The sequence below is a fragment of the Onychostruthus taczanowskii genome, unplaced genomic scaffold, assembly GCF_017590055.1.
Source record: "Onychostruthus taczanowskii isolate IOZ18803 unplaced genomic scaffold, ASM1759005v1 scaffold87, whole genome shotgun sequence".
In the NCBI taxonomy this organism is placed as follows: Eukaryota; Metazoa; Chordata; class Aves; order Passeriformes; family Passeridae; genus Onychostruthus; species Onychostruthus taczanowskii.
In genome coordinates, this window is record NW_024506662.1 from 477,671 (window position 1) to 496,194 (window position 18,524).

The following is an 18,524-nucleotide window of genomic DNA, read 5'->3' on the forward strand; positions in this document are numbered from 1 at the left end:
GGCTCCGAGCGCCGGCATCGCGCAGAGCACGCAGTGTCGCACCCAAGCACCCGCCACGCCGTGTCCCCGCACCACACACTCCCCCAAATCCTGCCGAGCCGGCGCCGCCGCGCTCAGGCTCCTCCTGGTCGGTGCGGGAGGAGGAGGAGGAGGAGGCGGCTGCTGAGCGGCGGCTGCCGGAGCCAACGGGCGGCGGGGAGCGGGGCGGGCGCTGCGGGGGTGTCGGGGTAGAGCGAGGCGTGACCCGGCTGACGGGCACCGTGCGGCGGGCGCGGAGCCGGAGCCGGACCCGGCGGGATCAGCGGCACCAGCAGCGGCGCGGAGCGTCGGTATCGCTCGACTCTGGCTCTGGCTCTGGCGCGGCGTCTCCTCCACCCCCTCGTGAGCCTGGGGAACCTGCAGCTCAAAGCCGCCGCCAGCCACACCACCATGTACCCCGGCAACAAGCGGAAAAAGCTGTGGCGGGAGGAGAAAGGTATTATCGCCCTTCTCGGTGGCCGGGCCCGCTTCTCCCGCCTTTAAGCCCACGCTGAGCCGGGAGGGAGCCAGGGAAGGGGGGGGTGGTCCCGGTGCCTTCAGAGCCGCCGCCTCACCGGGGGGTGTCCGGCAGCGCTTGCCGCCGGCCGCGCCTTAAGGGACGGGGTGGGGAAGGGGGAACTCCGTGTTCCCTGCGTCTGTCCTGGGGTCTCCTGGCTGAACCAGCCTTCATGGCAGCCCGGGCGTGCGGGAATTGGGGATGTTTCCCCCAGACCTCGGCGTATCCGTGAGGAGTGGAGCCCCGGGGCGGAGGGAAGCGAGCGAGGGAGGGCGGTAAACAACCCCTCTCCTGAGGGCTGCCCGCCCCCAAGTCACCTTGTGGCAGTGTTTCAGGCCGAAAAGTTGGGCACATGCTCTCAAAACGTGCTTTTGCTCCTTTCAGTGGGTTTGTTTTCTGACGGGAAGCGTGGTTTATTGGGATCATTGGTGTAATCAGTTCGGATTCTAGTGTCGCTCAGCCGGGGTGAAATGTTTGGTGTGTGGGAGTCTCAGAGCACCCCTACGTCCCATCTTTTGAACTGTTTATGTATTTTCATGTGTATTTTAAGGACCTCGACCGACGTACTCTCAGTTTATAAAGCCTCTAAGTCAAACTCCAGAGCATGAAAACTGTGGGCCAAGCATTTGATGGGTTGTTTTGTTGGTAGTTTATGTTGATCCCAGGGAGACCGATTTAAAAATTAAGAAAAAAATTCACAGAGTGGAAGTGCAACGTTTTTATCTGTGAGGAGGAAAGCTTCTTGTCCGGTGTGTTCCAAGTAATGTAGTAATAGATGAGGAGAGGAAGAAATAGCTATCCTAGGGTCATATTTTAAGTTCTCTTTTTGTCTTCCATCATCCTTGTGACTCTGTTTCAAGCTAAGAAGGCTGAAGACCGGTTCAGAGAACAGGATTCAAGTGCACATTTCTAAGGAAAAATTGTTGAAACAGAAATGAACTTATTTTCCTGTAGGGTGGTTGCTCCTGTCAAACTCCTCTCAAATGAAGTGAGTCTTTTTCTTTCAAACCATCTTACAATCCATGCTTCTGTAGTAAAGGTGAGGCAACAAATTTCTACCTGGCAGAAGTTTCTGTTTTCAGTGAAAAAAAGTACAGTTAAATTGTCTCAAGCATTGTTTATGTGTGATCAATTACAACCGACTTTTCCCTTAATGCTGTATGTTTTACCTTTGAAAAATACAAGGGGCAGATGGGGAAAAGTTACTCTGGTGAATGTTATTATTACTCCCACTTGTCTCTTTCAGCTCTGTTACTGTCTGTGTGAATTCACAGCCTGGCAGGTGAACTCCAGCCATTAGTAAGGAGGGCAGAGTGGAGGGTCTGGGAACTGGAGCTGCTGTGACACACTTTTGGTGTCTCAGTCCGCTATGAGGATGGTGGTCTCCATCAGCATGGTGAATGCAAATCAATGCTGCTGAAGATTTTCCATCCAGGATGCATTTTTGAGTGCTAGCTGGCCACAACTCCCTGTCTTTTTGCCCAGTGAGAACGAAGAGCATTTGCCAGTCTTCTGCTCCAGTAACTCTTCCAGCACCATGCTGATGTTGGCCCTGAGTACTCTGAGGGAGGAGGGTAGAAAAAGCTTCTCTTCATTGCTGGCATAGCCCTTCAGTTTTTAGCCCTGTGGGACTGTTCTTATCAAGTACCTAGTTTACTAGGGAGGAAAACTACAGAAGCCCAACTTCTTTCCTTCTTACCCAGTCAATACTTTGGAAATGAAATCTTGTCAGTTCTGCCTTCACCTTTCACAAGCATCCCTGAACCCCTGCAAAGCTGGCTGTGCTCACTGGCTCTGCTCTTCCCGTGAAGCTCTGAGTGCAGTTGCTCTCAGCCTTTTATATTCTGAAGCACTTCTTAAAATGAAAAAAGCACTGATTGCTAAATATTGAGTTCAAACCCACTGACAATACGCTTGCTTTTCTTAATTACTTTCTTGGTAATTAAGGCTTGGTCCACGTCCTCTCAGGGGAGATCTTCCATGAGGACAGCTGAAACGGAGCAGGAGTGGAGGTGATTTCAGAGCCTTAGACACAGGACTGGGCTGCCTGCAAACTTCCCAAGTTTCTGCCACAGGCAGAAACCTGTGCTGGTGGTGAAGGCTGTTGGGAGCATCCTCCGGGAGGTTTGTAAGACTCAATTTAAGTTCTTGCTGCTGACTCACGAGAGCAAACTTCTGTAAAACCTTCCTGTAGAAAAGAACTTGTGTTTTGAAGGCACAAGACTGGCTCTGTCTCCTCTTCAGCTAAAGGCACCTAGGCTGGCTCTGTTTGTCAGTCCCTCAAAACTGACACCCTCTCTCAGGTCTGCCCACCTGGAGGACTTCAGTGTGCATGTCACATACTTGGAGTTTTGTATCCCTGGAGCTTGGGTAACGGAGGTGGATATGGAGCTGTGCAGAATGGTGACCCTCATTAGTCAGTTCTGATGGCAGGTGTAAATATCCCACTGAGATGCCAGGTTGAGTAAGGAGCGAGAAATGCTTTTGTCAAATGAAGATACTGATAATATTGTCAAAAAATACCAAGATGAACTTATTTTGTTAAGGAAGGCTGTGCTCAAAACTTGCCTTATTAGACTGTGCTGACGGCAGCCTACATAATTAGGAAACTTTATTTTGAAAAAAACACAAAAGAACTCCAAACCAGACCCCAGTCATTTTCTTTCTTGGTTTTTAAAGATTTGACCTGAGAAGCAGTTTCCGTGTTCATCTTTTGCTGCTTCAACTTGAGATGAAAATGTTCTTTTTATGTCTACCTAGTCCTTTATGTAAAATGCAAATAATATAGGTCTAGCCTTTCCCCACACCCCTAAAAGTTCTCCAGTCACTGAAAAGCATTTATTACTGATTAACATGTCAAGAAAAACTGTTAGTGTGGTTAAAGTAGCACAGTGCTACTGGTGAAAACAGACTGAGAAATTTGGGTAGAGTATGGGTGTCTACTGGTCTTTTTATTTTCCCCTCTTCTTTTGGGAGGGAAAAAGCTCTTCATCTTGTGCTGAGCTAATACGAAGCATTGATGAGGTAGAGAGGGAAAAGAGGATGTTACTGCAAAAATGAGCTGAAGTGCTGAGGTTGCTTGCAGTTTTGGGTCATTGGGATGGCTTTTTTTTATGTAAAAGTCCATTTATAGCAGGGTCTGAAGAAGAATGAAGTTGGCAGTTGCTGTCATACTTGTGCGATGTTTGAGGCATTACTTTTCACTAAACATCTGAAAAAAGAGGTGGTGACATTCTCAGTAGAAAACAAAAACAACACAACTGACCATATGTATTTTAGTGTGGTAACTAGGTGCGTCCTATTAATACTCAAATGAAAATCTCTCAAGCTAAACTTACCTTTTTTACTATCCCAGACACCTGGCAATTGACAAAACATTTTCTGTAGCTCTGATCTCTTCTGTTATGTAGTAGCATTTCAATAATTTCCCACCATGCTCCCTACCTTCACTTGAATTTTTGTTTTTTTTTTTAGATCTGGTTTAGAAATGCAAAGCCTACAGAACAGACTTTCATACCTGAAAACTCCCTACAAAACAAGAATTCCCTACTAAAATTGCTGTTCTCTGATACAGGAATCAAAGTGGCAGGAAGAAGCAGCACAGCAGTGATGTGGGGAGGAGGCCTGGACAGCCCAGAGTGTGGGGAGAGGTGTTATTAACTTTGCAGAGCTGGGAGAGCCAGAAACAGGCGTGTGCATTTGTACAGCTGCACCATGCTTAGCTGCTGTTGTAACTCCCTGCATCACTCCTGCTGGGTCCCCTCAAGTGGCATTTCCTTCATCAAGGGCAGTGCATTTGGTCACTGTGGCTCGTCTGCAACGATGTATGAAAGCTTGCAAAACTTTTCTTGTTTCTCTTTCCCCCCCAAACAGAGCGTTTGCTGAAGATGACCTTGGAAGAAAGACGCAAAGAGTACTTGGGGGATTATGTTGCGTTACAAACTATTCCAACGTGGATGGAAGACTTAAAAAGTAAGAGTGAAAGTGAGGGTAAGTGAAGTGGGGGAGTCTTAAAATACAGACCACTTTGTTTTCTCAGTCTGAAGTTACTTCTAGGAAGGCCAAGACTTAGCACCTGTGTTATTTTGAACAGTGATAGCCTAAAATTGGGACAGGGGTGAAAAAACCCCAAGATTTCTTAAAGCCTCACTGGTGTCCCAGAACTCTGTTGGTATCCCCAGATGGAGTCACTAGCCCTTAAGTGTGTAAAATAGATCTTCTCTGCATGAGTCTTGCTTTCCAGATACTCCAGCAGGCAGCCGTGCCTAAACTTATTGAGCATAATGATATGGGGAATCTGGGCAAAACAATGCTGCAGGTGACCCAAAAGCAGAGGGTAAGTGTGCAAATTGTGTTGTTTTCTAAGAGTCCAGAAACTGGAGGATATGGGGCCTCCCTTACATTTAGTCCTGCCTGCTTTCTTGAGCTGAGGAACATCAGTCTGGCCAGGACTAACTCCAGTTTCCTTAGTGTGTGCAGCCTTATCATGGTTGTGATCCCCAGTAGAGTTGTCAAAATACTTGCAGTGAGAACAAACCAAAAATGTGGCTCCTATTTGCTTACAGACTTCTCTGCTCTGCAAGTAATTCTGTAACAGTGCCTTGTTCTTTGTCTAGTTCCTTTTCATTCACACAAGGGTATGGAGGGATAGGGATGGCTTCTGAGCTAATTTCTTCCTCCTCTTCTTTTTTTTTTGCTCTGTCTTGCTATCCTACTTGGCTGAAGCCTGTGTTTTTTTGAAGGAGTATCTAACTATGAGATCTGAAGTGCTTCCTGCCTCTTCAGAGATAGGACTAATTTTCTGACTAATTTTCTGACCCTTTTGTTATCCTTAAAGGCAAATACTGGCCTGGGTGAAGAGGTGTCTAGAGTAACCTCGTGGCTGCAGGTGAACATGGTCTTTGTGGTGATAGTCCAGGTGAAATGAGGCTTGGAGCTGATCAGCTGTTTTTAAACTGGCAGGCTGTAACACTTATTTTAGCACAATCTGAAGGAGCTCACAGATTTTCAGATGTCCTTGTCAAAAGCAGCTATTACTATTGTCTATTCCTAAAAGCATCTGGAATAATTTTCAAAGTGAAAATATGTCAAGAGATTGCTGAGCTCTTCAGGCCTGCTGAGTAGCTGTATTACATCAGTACCCATAGACCTCCTTCTCCCATTTGAGTAGGTCATTTATATCTTGCAACATCAGAAAGCCTCTCCATCTCGAAAACAAAAGGCTGCATAAAAATAAAAAAGAGTACCTGACTTCTTGCAAGTTGATTTTGCAGGCCTGTGGTAGGTGGGAATATACAGTATGGCATATGGTTTAACTGGGAGACTCTTTATCCCTCCTACCCCAAACTATGTTGTTTTTTTTCTTTCCAGCTACTCTCAGATTCTCTATAAAGCACTGAAATTCACAGATGTTGCATTACTTGGGCTGCTGAAAGTGACAAGGTGTGGATTTACGTTGTGAATGCTGTTACACTTCACAGAAGCAAAGTGTCAGTTTCTAATATGTGGGTATTGAATCATGGCAGCGGTGAATTTATTTTCTTGTAGCTGCTCTTGCATTCTTTCTGTTAGTACCCAGTACACTGCAAAAAATGCTGGAAGGCAAAAGTTGTGCTGGAACACTTCTCTGCTACTTGAAAGTTTTGTTACAGTGTACGTTCAGGAGAAAATATCCACAGTCACTCTTTTTCTTTGATGTATTTGTTGTAAGTAAGCCATGTATAATAGTGAACTTTTGGAAGGTTGGGCTGCTGAAATGCTTCCACATTCCAGCTGATTAGGACAATTAAAATAAATATGTGTATTAATGTGACTGTTACTGCATCTGTTTCAAACTTTATTTCTCTTAAATGTTGACCCCATTCTGCAGGTATCAAATGTGTCTAAAAGCTGTCGTTTTGAACTGAATTACAGAAAAACTAGATTTAAATCTTACTGCTGATGGAAACTTTTGCTCTGTTTGATCTGACATACAGAGGGCAACAGGTACAGCCTGAATGAAATTCTGGAGAGAGCAAGTGAAGCCCCAGGTGTGATGGAATTGGTGATGATCTGACAATGCCATGTTCAAGTTCTGCTAGTGATTTCCTTCAAGTGAAAGGTGGCTGCTTGCACTGACAAATCGAAGGGGTCTGAAGGGGGTGGTGGTGAAAATAAAATCTTCTGTGTATCTGTCAAACCAAAACAGCAACTGACGGGGAATTTGGAAAAAATTCTTTACAATTCACTCCCAATGCCATATACAGTAAAAAAAATGACAGATTGATTAGTAGAGCATAGAGTGGCTGTTCAGGGAGAGTGATGAGGAGAAATCAAGAAAGCAACGAAGCACAAATCAAGTGAAGCAGGCACAATCAGTCAGCTGCTGGAGTAAGAAGCTGTAGGAGAAGGGCAGAGCATCTGAGCTGGCAGCCATCCCCACAGACACTCAGTACTCAACTGGTGTTCAGTACTGCACGAGTTTTTGTACTGGCTCTTAGGAAAAATGGCATGTACAATGTAAAACCTTCACAGTGCCCTTTTTTAAATGTGAGTGACTCACTGGAGGGTGTTGGGGAGTTCCAGTTAGGCATACATTTTTGTTATGTGTAAGTCTAATGGCAGATTATTAAAAAGTCTGTATGCAGAATTATGCAAACTGAAATGACCTCAGAGGTTTGTATCGAGAAGGAACCAATCTCACTTCCAGGGCACTTCATGGATGCTCTGTACCGGCAAATTGGAAGAACATACCTTAGTTTGTGGATGAAAGTTTTTCCCTACCCCTCTTCTACTCTTTGACAGAAGTGTTCAGAACTAAATTCTGAAGAAAACCAGCAAAGCTTGGCAGAAGTTCGGTGTTTTGGTGAGGATGGAAGTCTTTGTAATAGAGCAACATAACAGAGGGGTGCACATCTATGTAAAGGCTCCTGAGGGGTAAAGTTACTGAGTACTGAATGGCAGCTGGCAAGGGCTTTGTCTCTTTGTAGCAGCAAAGCTGTCAAAAAATATTTGGAAGTTCAAAGAGGCAGTATCTTTTAAAATGCTCTGCTGTGACCAAAAAAAAAAAAAAAAGCCCTACATTTTTTGCAGGTTTCCTCATATAGACACGACTAGCCATAAAAAATTATATTATTCCATGTTTGCATGGAATTTGGTCAATGTTTGTGTTAAATCTTGGTTTTAGGAAGAGGGCGGCACAATGTGGAATGCAAAGACTAAGCTTGGTGCCCACTTTTCTGTGCTAAGGGAAGCAATCTCATGTGGGTATGTTTGTATCCAGAAGGGCTGTGCTGTCAACACCCCTGATTTTTGGTGTGCTGCTTGCCAGGCTGCACAAGTGGATCTCAGAGTTCGAGTGTTGCAGCAGTGGAAGGAAAAGGGACAGTTGTGACATTAAAGAGGGTAATTTGTCACTGAGGGGATGGTAGGAAGACAAAACTTTTGTTCTTGAAGTGGTCCTGCAAATATCACTTTCTCTGGTTTAACTGTTTATTAAGGAAATGTGGAGTTGCCCACTTTGGAAACAAAGAATGAGGTTGCCATAGCGGGCTGGATAATGTGAATATACTGTAAGGTATCGTTCTTCCCACTTGTTATCCTTCAGATAGCTCAAAAGCAAGCTTTCTCTGGTTTAACTGTTGATTAAAGAAATGTGGAGTTGCCCACTTTGGAAACAAAGAATGAGGTTGCCATAGCGGGCTGGATAATGTGAATATACTGTAAGGTATCGTTCTTCCTACTTGTTATCCTTCAGATAGCTCAAAAGCACATACATCTCATCTGTTTTCTCATGTACTTTGAAACAGAGTGTCTTCCTGACAACATGTGAATAATGAACTTGTTTTATGAAGTTCTGGAATTTATATCCCTGTGTTTCAATGCTATTTATATACCACTTGGTTAGGCACTCATCTTGTACAGCAACTGCAGCTCATGTTGCCCACTGAATTAAATGCCACCATGTAGACTAACAGCTAGAGTGTATTTTGAAGTTAAATACATATATTAACTTTCTGTTGGGTAATTCCCGAAGGTATCTTTACTTTGCAGTGGTGAATTTGAGAGCTGACTTCTGAAAACTTTTTTGGAAAGCTTTTTTAAAAATTAGGGTCTTGGGAATTTTGTTGTCATTGAGTTGTGTGTCACTGGTAGAAAAACATTTTGTTGTATTAATTGGGTGATTCAGAAAATGGAATAAGTGATATTGTTTAACTCCATGCAGCTGATAGTCCTGCTGACTCTCACAGCCCCTGGAATTCATTGGTATGACAGTGATGCCAAGAAAACAGCAAATTCAGGTGGTGGTTTAAAGATCTTTGCTAGTGGTAAGAAATGCATTTCATATGATGAAGTGAAAATGGAAGGACAAGATAACTGAGTTTATTTTTATTGAAGGTTAAATGACACAAAAGGTCTGCAGTCCTTTTAAACAAGTCTTGAAATATGTTTAGATGTTTTGGCAGTCTCTGAATCTTTTTAATCTGCTATTTTTAAAGAAAATGATACGGCTCAAACTATTGAAATTAATCCAACACTGAGGGTTTTATGTATAATCATAAGGTTTGGATTTAATAAAAGCATTGTTGTACTGTCAGTGTGTAGCTTTTAAAATATTCACAGTGGGTTGACACAAGATTACAGAGACAAAGCATGTAGATGAGCCAGTCCAAATGCTGCCTGGTGAAAAGAAAATGTGTAGTAACACTGAGCTCTGATCAGCATTTCTTGAGATGGGTAACTAGCACAAGTAACTCTCCAGTATCTCCACGCAGCCGTGCTTGATATGAATATCTGTGCTGCAGGATCTAGGAAACAAGGTGATGAGTCTTAAACAGACTTTGGAAAGTGACACCACTGCTAAGCTGCAGTGAAATTCAGCCAGACATCTACAAGTAAGAAATGGCATCTCTCTAAACCATTCAATATTATCAGTCATTCATACAGAAAAATAAATTATGTTCAACTAGAACATTGAGATTGTTAGACCAGTTTGACAATCACAAGGTCAGTTGGTAAGAGCTGTGTGAAATCTGTGTGTTTCAAGACCATTCTCCCACCAAAAATCCAAGCCCATCAGCTTTCATTGTGATTTTTTTTCCTTACAATGACTGTAACAACTGTCTTTATAACAGATTCTTAACTGAGTGGCAAGGATGAAAGTAAATTGAGACAGCTTCATGTAATTTTTGCTATCTCACTCAAAGAAAAAAAAAAAGCTTTTGCTACTGAAACTCTTGGTTTGAGGAAGTTCAGAGTTCAGCAGTTTTTCTGCTGAGTATGTACAGAAAACAGCAATAACTTTGTGTGCCACCATTCAGGGTCTCCTCTATTACCTGTGGCCCTGAATGTGAATTCCAGCTTTGCCTAAACTCGTGCTGTATTCGGTTTTGTCCTTACTTTTCATATATTGCCATACCACTGTTACTCATGCTAAACATCTTATCACAAGGTCTCTTCAAGGCTGATGTGTTTAAGGTTAGAAAATCATGCCTCTTTGATGCACATGGAGAGCACTGCTTATTAATTGCTGTGTATAATAGCTGGGGGAGCACCATGAAGAAACTAACAACTGTGGTTTCTGTGAATTGTGTGAGGATTATGGTAATTAAGTATTTTGAATACTTGTGAAATTAACATGCTTTTTGTGGACATGGCTGAAAATGTGTTCTGCTCTCTGTCCATGTTATATGCATATTAAGGAAGCAGCAAAGGAATTAGAGGGGTAAGAAGGGCAAACCATGTTTGCAGCTTCTTAGTCTGTGCTGAAGGTGTCCAGGAGTCTGTGTGCCCATGGCATAATGAGGAGTAACTTTAAGGCTGAGTTGGTATTTGTTTGGCTGTGGCAGATACCCAAGGCTGCCAGGGCAGGAGGGTGTAACCAGAGCCCTGTGTGCTCTGCTTTGCTCAGGCTCTTGGCTGCCCTTTCAGGATGTGTCCTGAACAGATACAAAGCTGCAGAGTGCTGCAAATCTGACTGTGTGATCTGGTGACCCCACACACCCTTCTGGCTTTCCCAGTGCATACTTTGGCTATTGATTTCCAAAGATAGACTTGCACAGTACAGAGATGGGAATAACCTTTTGTCGTGGTTTCACGTAGCTTGGTTTTTAGTTAAGGACAAAAATCCATGAGCTACGGAAGTGATTCCCTGTAAGGACCTTGGCAGGTTCCTTTGGACCTGACAACCAATCAACTGGCTAGTTTTAAATATTGACACCCTGTTAAACCACTTAAGAGGGCTGAATATACCTCTGTGAAATCACATTTAAAGACAAACATGCCCCAGGAAAAACTCTCTGGCTTCTGGCCTTTGAACAGGTAACTGGATGCTGGCTGGGCCGGGCCAGGAGGAGAATGAGGAGATGCCTTAGTCTTGGGCTGAAATTCTCTTGTAAGGCTATGGTGAAGATAAAACTGATACACCAGAGTTTTTTTTCACTTAATGCTTTGGGGGGATGTAGCATTCTAGCCATAGCCGTGAGCAGAAGCACCAGTGTTGAAGCAAGCAGATGTTGAAGTAGCTGTGATCTAATGAGGAGAGATGAGAAACCTTGCCCCAGGGATAGAAGAAGAAAACCTCAGTTCCCAGAGATAAGAGAACTTTTGTTTCTGTACTAGAACAGCTCATCCTTAAAATTGCACCCCAGTAAGCTGAGATCACCCATGGTGGTAGTTGTGGGAAGACTGCTAAACCATGGGAGGGACTTCACGATTGCAGATTTCTGGGCAGCTGCTATCTGTGATAATTAAAAGCACAAGAAAGCTGTTTCTTGTGGAAAAGTCTCCATGGCATGGCAGGAGAGACTAAGTTCCTCTAAGCTGTAAGGCTATGGTGAAGATACAACTGATACATCAGAGTTTTTTTCACTGAATGCTTTGGGGGGATGTAGCATTCTAGCCATAGCCGTGAGCAGAAGCACCAGTGTTGAAGCAAGCAGATGTTGAAGTAGCTGTGATCTAATGAGGAGAGATGAGAAACCTTGCCCCAGGGATAGAAGAAGAAAACCTCAGTTCCCAGAGATAAGAGAACTTTTGTTTCTGTACTAGAACAGCTCATCCTTAAAATTGCACCCCAGTAAGCTGAGATCACCCATGGTGGTAGTTGTGGGAAGACTGCTAAACCATGGGAGGGACTTCACGATTGCAGATTTCTGGGCAGCTGCTATCTGTGATAATTAAAAGCACAAGAAAGCTGTTTCTTGTGGAAAAGTCTCCATGGCATGGCAGGAGAGACTCTAAGTTCCTCTAAGTGAACTGAAGTGAGATTATTTTTTAAGTGGTAAACTGACTGAAAGTAACAAATTTGTCTCTTTATGTTGTCAGTAGGAAAAAAAAACAAACCATGGGAGGGACTTCACAATTGCAGATTTCTGGGCAGCTGCTATCTGTGATAATTAAAAGCACAAGAAAGCTGTTTCTTGTGGAAAAGTCTCCATGGCATGGCAGGAGAGACTCTAAGTTCCTCTAAGTGAACTGAAGTGAGATTATTTTTTAAGTGGTAAACTGACTGAAAGTAACAAATTTGTCTGTTTATGTTGTCAGTAGGAAAAAAAAAAGTTGGAGGGAGGAGAAGATCTGAATGTTTATTCTGAATTCTTACTATTTCTTTTCTTTTGCTTCTGTTAATGAAATTTTCTTCATGCCCTTTAAAGTTTTGAGCCTTCTTTGCTCTCCTCCTAATCCTTACCTTGCAGCAGAAAATGTGTAAATAATTCTAGTGGGTTCACTGGCGTTTGGCCAGCACTAGATGCACTGCATTAATTGGAGCATTAGCCGGGAAACTCAGATTGGTAAATCTAAACCACTGCACTCTTCAGGTGCAAGTTTACTTGAGCATAAACTGAGCAGTAATCTGTGTGTGTGTGCTCATTTGTTCCTCGAGGTAAATAATCTCTAGTTAGTGATATCCCTGATGTAAGTACATAAATCAGTGTGTTTAGTGTAAGGGATGGAGGGAAACTGCAGTAAGCAAAAAGACTGAAGATGTATTTGGGTGACCTTGTAATTCTCTGGTGAGCTTCATGTGCGTAACCTTTATAGGATGGATTAGCTGCCAAAGAGATGACGCTTGTTTTACAGTTTGCATTGAAGTGTTTTTGGGAAGAACAAAAAAGTTTCTTGCTTTCAGCAAGTATGAGATGATGATTATTAAAAAGTTCAGGTCTGTGTACATAGATTAAGAACACAAAATCCAGTGTAGCTAATCCTCTCTCTAAGAAAGTAAATTGCTTGTCTTTGATGTAATTAAGATGATGACTTCTCTTTAAGCTGCTGCTCTGTGACTTTTTTAACAAGGTAACTTCCATACAGCATTAAGCTTATACATGTCCTGGATAAAATTATTATTCTGTGGCTCTTTTGCATGCAGCTGAGAAAGCTCTCTTATCTGCAGTGTCAGACAGCTCCTTGAGGGGCAAAAGTTAACCGTAGGAAAGGATGCTACTCTCAACAATAAGTTGATAAATTGGTGTCCTTATTGAGGCTCTGCAAGCTCCTGATGGGTTTTAGAGAGGGATAGTAGGTGGAGATACAAAGGGAAGTTAGGTACCTCTTTGCCAGAAAGAATAGTTTAAATGTTTAATTACTGGTGACATGAATCTTGACCAGATTAATAACTTTCAAGCTTCTGTCCTGTGCAATACAAGAAACAATCCTTTTTTTTTTTAGCTGCTGAATGTCACTGCACTGAAGTTTTGTACAGAGGTCCCTAAGGAAGTACTTAGTAGAGTTAGGAAGTCAAGATGATGCACTGTGCTGTCAGCTGGCAGGCTCGTTCTGGGTGTGAGGGAGGATGGCTTTAGCAGCAGTGATGCTTTAAGTTGGGATGTGCTGTTCCTCAGACACTGCTGAAAAAAATTGTAGGTTTCGGCTTGGAGTATATTGGTGGCTGACTTGAGTAAGATAATTTAGCATATTTTAAAAAGTAACAGGTTCTGTCTTTTCTTTGATTATTATTTTTTCCATTCTTCTTTTTATATATAAACGGTGAGCTTCTTTTGAGTGTGGGGGTTTGCAGGATCAAACCCCCAGATTAATGTATTGTTCTACAAAGACAATTTCAGTAAGTCATCTAGCTTTTCTCAGCATGGTAGCTTGGCTAGTGCTCGAATCTATAATTTGTGATGGATTGTGGCATATGTCCTCACAGTCTTTCGCAGACAGATGTGAGCCAGTGTGCCAGCCTGATTAGAAGCCATGTGCCTATGATTAGGTTGAGGCCAAAACCAAGCTGTTAAATTGTACCCTTGTCATGGCTCGTTTACATGGATCAGTTGCCTGACTATGTGACTTAAAGATACTTTCAAATGCGGGTGGAAAAAGCTGATGTCCTTCTGCAGAAGATGGAGCCCTCTTTTGATTAGACAGGTGGAGACTGGTGTGGCTTGGTTTAATTTGATACAGCTTAGATTTGACAGGTATTTATGAAGGTGCTGAACTACTGCCTCATCTAGGATTTGCTGGCTGGCTTTTCATAATTAGTGATGACACAGGGTAGGCCACCCAACTCTGGGTGTGGGTGGCTTGCAACAAGATGGAAAACTAACCTCATGCTCAAAGGAAGTAATGGTACTGCTTTAACTCCCTTGGTGGTGTTGGGGAATCACTGGTGCAGTTTAAGCTCACCAAGCTCTGTTTGGATCATGTTAACTAACTTTCCTGTCTAGCTGTATTTGCTTCGTGCACAGTTGAACACTTGATTACACATGTTAAAAACCCAGTCACTGGAAATAACAGCCTGGCTTCCATTTTTTGATTCAGTATTCCCTTTTTTATTCAGATTCCCTGTTTTGATTAATTTCTACATGCTCAACATGAAGAAATGTCTCTTAACAAGGTAGCGAGGGTCTGAATAATTGTACTTTAGAATCATAGGATTGTTAAGGTTGCACAAGACCTCTAAGTTCATTGAGTGCAACCATTAAATGGTAGTAGTTACTCTGTGAAGTGATACAGAGAAGTGATTTCTCCAGGTGAGGACATCTAGCTGATGTGTATTTGGAAAACAAGTTGAGAGGAAATTTCTCATCCTTGTAGGAAGTGCTGTCTATTTTTCCTAATGCCCAGAAAATGCTCTTCTGTGCTGGAGAGAAGGCTTAACAATCCAGTAGAAAGATGTTAAATCTGGATTTCGCACAGCTTTAAAAACCATCAAAATGATATTGAGAAGTATTTTCTATTTCAGTGTACAGTGTGAGGGAGAAGCATAATGTTCGTGCACAGGGATGGTCCTGAGACTTGCAGGCTATTGCATGTTGCAGAAATGTGTCACAAGGGTCTTCACCAACATTTTCAGTTGTTTTTTTGGGATGGGATGCTACAGAAGGAATGTATTGGCAAATGAAGCCTTGTCCTGATGTAGCCAATACATTTATTTCTGAGAGTAGAAGTAGTTCTCTGCAAGCACCTTTGCACTAATAGCATCCCTGGGAGTTGGTCGTCAAATGTTGTGTTAGAAAAGACTTCTCTAGAGTTTACCCAAAGGCTCCTGTCCAAAAGACGCAGTTTTTTTGCATCTTAATGCAGAATAGGTATGAAGAAAGTGTAGCTGTGAAGAAACTGGTTGCACCTCTGTCCTCTGTCTTTCTTTAAAACATCTCCCTGTGTTATCCTGCCCTTTGCTTTTTCACAAAGGCTTGTTTAGGCAATTATGGGCTTTTTGATGGTCTCTTGATATGGCTGGTTAGACTGTAAAGGTGCTCCAATTTCTGTGTTTTCCATTTGCTGCACAGGTATGACTTGTAGTTGAAGTTCAGCCTGCACTGGATTTATTCCTGTGTGCTCAATGCAACCTTTTCTGTGTAAGGCATTCTACTCCTCCCCTACCAAGGTATTGTGTGTTGCAGTGCTGTCCTTTGGTGGGATTTCCTAATGAATCTACATCTGCTGAAAGCAAACCCCAGACTTCATGTAGCTGTCACTGAGAGTATCGGTCAGTCACATTTAAAGAAAAAGTAGAGTTCCTTTCTGTTTTTTCCCATCTATCTGCATTCTCACCAGTGTTCTTATAGGGGAAGGATTGTAAGTGTACTGCAAATAACTACATCCAGGAGAAGAGGTGATGTACACAGGCATTCTTATATTGACTTAAAGGCTTTGAGATTTGGTGTGTCTTTCATTTCTAGGTAGAAGATAGAGCTAGATCTTTCTGCTGACTGCTAGTGAATTTGTAACTGCTTCCATTTTTTAGTCCTTGAATGAAGCAAGCATGACTTGCAACACAAATGAGTAGTGGTAGAGTTGTCTTTGAAGTTCCCTCTATCCCTTGCTGTTTGGGTTGAACCTCCACTGTTCTTCACTGTAGCAAATTAAATCGGGTATCTCAGGGGTAGGAAAAAGGAAATGCTGCCAGGTAAGAGCTACCCCCAAGCCTAGTATCTCTATGTAGAAAACATAACCTTTTGCACCTTCATAAGAACTTACTGTTGTCATTTGTGTGTCTGCCACCCAAAGACGGGTGTCTGCCAGGGAAGGTGGGAAGCTCCTTTGGAATGCAGAATATGACCTCCTTCCCTCCGAATTATTATAACTTTGAAATTATGGGGCTTTCACACACAGACAGGGGAAAAGCAATAACAGTTCTTTACTAGTGTATATATGGATAACAAGGCAAAAAAGCCCAATGCCAGCAGCAGCCCCAGGCAGCAGCACAACCGCAGCCCGGCCTCTCTCGGCCGCGGCGCTTTCCCTGTGCCTGCAGTTCCGCTCACGGCCAGCAGGGGCGCTGCTGGCTCCCGGCCGGGCAGGGCGGGTGCGCTGATTCCTCCGCGCCTGCAGGGGGCGCTGCGGCGCGAACTCGGCCACGTCCCCCTCATGGGGCAATGGCGGGCGGGCCAGCGAAAGAGATGGAAGAATGGCTTCCTTTACAAACTCCCAGGGCAGCCCCTCCTGATAGCGAAATGAGCTGTAGCAAGAACCTTGGAAACAGCAAGCTGGAACGGCAGGGATGAGCAAAATTCTGAAATGGTAAAGGAGATGTGTCAGAAACTCTGCAGCTGTGGTGTAGCAGCAGGCATGGGTGTGTGGCTGCAGTTGCAACAAACCCAGAGCAGCGGCAGATGAACAGTGGGGCTGGGCAGTGGCTGCCTGGCTCCTGAACACAGCCCACAGGCTCCCTTAGAGGCTCAGAGATCCCAGGATTTCCCTGAGGCATCCGGGCAGATGGTGAAGTGTCCTTTGTTTACTGAGGTCAGCTGTTAATAAGGTGCAATGGCCGCTCTTATGTGCAGAACTCTGCTCATGGTAGGAGAAGGCAGAAAACACAACCCTGCAGTGATAGCAAATTTTTCCCACAGTGACTGCAGCCTGTTTCCCTTCCGAATGCCAAGAGCACAAGAGAAAGCTAGGAGCTGCACCCAACCCTTCCCCCAGCCCAAATCTTGTGGTACCGCTGCCCTTCCCAAAGGAACCCCCAAATAAAGACAGGGAGTAGCCAGCTGCACCCCTCCCCTGAGCGTGGCAGCTTATTTTGTCTTTGTCAAGTACCCGGTCATTTTTGTCTCCTAGCAACATATGGGCAAAAATTGCCTGAGAGAAAGAACAAAAGGAAAAATTCCTAAACCCCAACCCTTATCTACCTGTCTCGATACTAGAAAGCTAAAGTTCGTACTCCTACCTGGTAAGCTGTCACGGTGTCAGGCAGAGAGGTTTTTGAATGACAATGCCTTGAAATATTTGCTGATGGTTTTGCACAAGTTTTGTAGTTTTCTGGTAGTAACATTTTATTTCCAAGCTTTACTTCAAGTACTACAAAAGTCTGTAATACTCAGCTAGAGAAGTTGTTGCTCAGCAATGGTGTAGAGAATTAAAAAAGCAGAAAATATAGAATAAATTGTCTGACAGCTTAATAAGTTAATGAATGAAAGTAATGAATTTGTGGTTCCCCACCATAAACTTATTTTAATCCTCCATGATGTTGTGTGTGCTCACCTATTTAAATGGGTTCTCACATTCTGGTAAGTAAAACAGGTGCTGCTGAGGACTAAGTACCTGATTGGTCATGAAAAGTAAATTTTTCCAGACAGTTGATAAAAGTGAGTGGGTTGGTGGTATGTTTTGGATGAAGGATCATAGTTACCCCAAGTGGTACTGGGTCAATTTGAACACACCAGGAATAGTTGCATGAATGCTGTGATATTGCCAAAACACAGCTCTTGCAGTGAAGGGATCTACCTTGTCTTGGAAGGAATCTAGTGAAGCAGTCCTCTAGTTTTATAGACAAATATCAGTGTACTCATGGGGCAATGAACAGTGATCTAAAGCAGTGCCATATGTTTGTGTCTCCATTTTGGAACTTCCATTGTTAATTATGAGCTCTTTATAGTAGAGGAAGGTTATAAAGTAGGAATTGAGCTTGAGGCAATGCAGTGTAGTTGTCGCCTCCAAGTGACCTTGGCTGACCATTTGATGTACTTCAGTACAACTCAGGCTGCCACCACTGAGAAGTATCTATATTGAAATTCTTGGTATCACTTGGAGTGAGGTACTGATAATCAGGCTTGGGTGAGAACTTAGTGAAATACCGTATCCAACAGCATTTTTATTCCACTATATCATTACAAAGTCTGGAATACCTCTGAAGGTCCGTGTTATAAAACCAACCAAACAAGGCAGGGTTTCTTCACACAGACAAAGCACATCTCCTTCTGAGTCACAGCTGGACCAGCAGCCTTTTCTATGGACCCTAAATCATGAAATCTCCAGCAAGCATAGCAACCAGAACAGCTGGATGCTGACTCTCCAAGTAAACGCACAAATACCCAAGGGTCTCAGCCTACTTATGTCTTTGCTGTCAATGTGCATGCTGCTGAAGTGAGAAGACTCTGATTTATGAATTGACAATTGCATGTCCCTGCAGATGAGGGTGCATCACAAATTAGAATTGGGAATGTATTCCTCTTCCTGTTCTCCTTGTTTGTTGTTACTCCTTTCTCAAGCTTTGTTATTTGGTACTTTAGCTTTCCATACCAAGTCTTCTCTCGGTTTACAAAAACTTCACAAGAAAGGCAGA

At 43.3% G+C, this 18,524-nt stretch overlaps 1 protein-coding gene across 3 annotated transcripts in view; it reads left to right on the forward strand.

Annotated features, from left to right (window-relative positions):
• The first annotated feature begins 226 nt into the window (after positions 1-226).
• Positions 227-18,524, forward strand: part of MACROD2 (mono-ADP ribosylhydrolase 2) — an 852,083-nt gene continuing 833,785 nt past the window's right edge. For 2 of the 3 annotated variants that reach the window (XM_041425153.1, XM_041425154.1), the window contains exons 1-2: positions 229-475; positions 4,409-4,525. In XM_041425153.1, coding sequence (XP_041281087.1) covers positions 430-475; positions 4,409-4,525 — 163 coding nt within the window. In that variant the 5' untranslated portion in view covers positions 229-429. Of the gene's footprint in view, positions 476-4,408; positions 4,526-18,524 lie in introns of all 3 variants that reach the window. The other variant, XM_041425155.1, reaches the window with a different exon arrangement.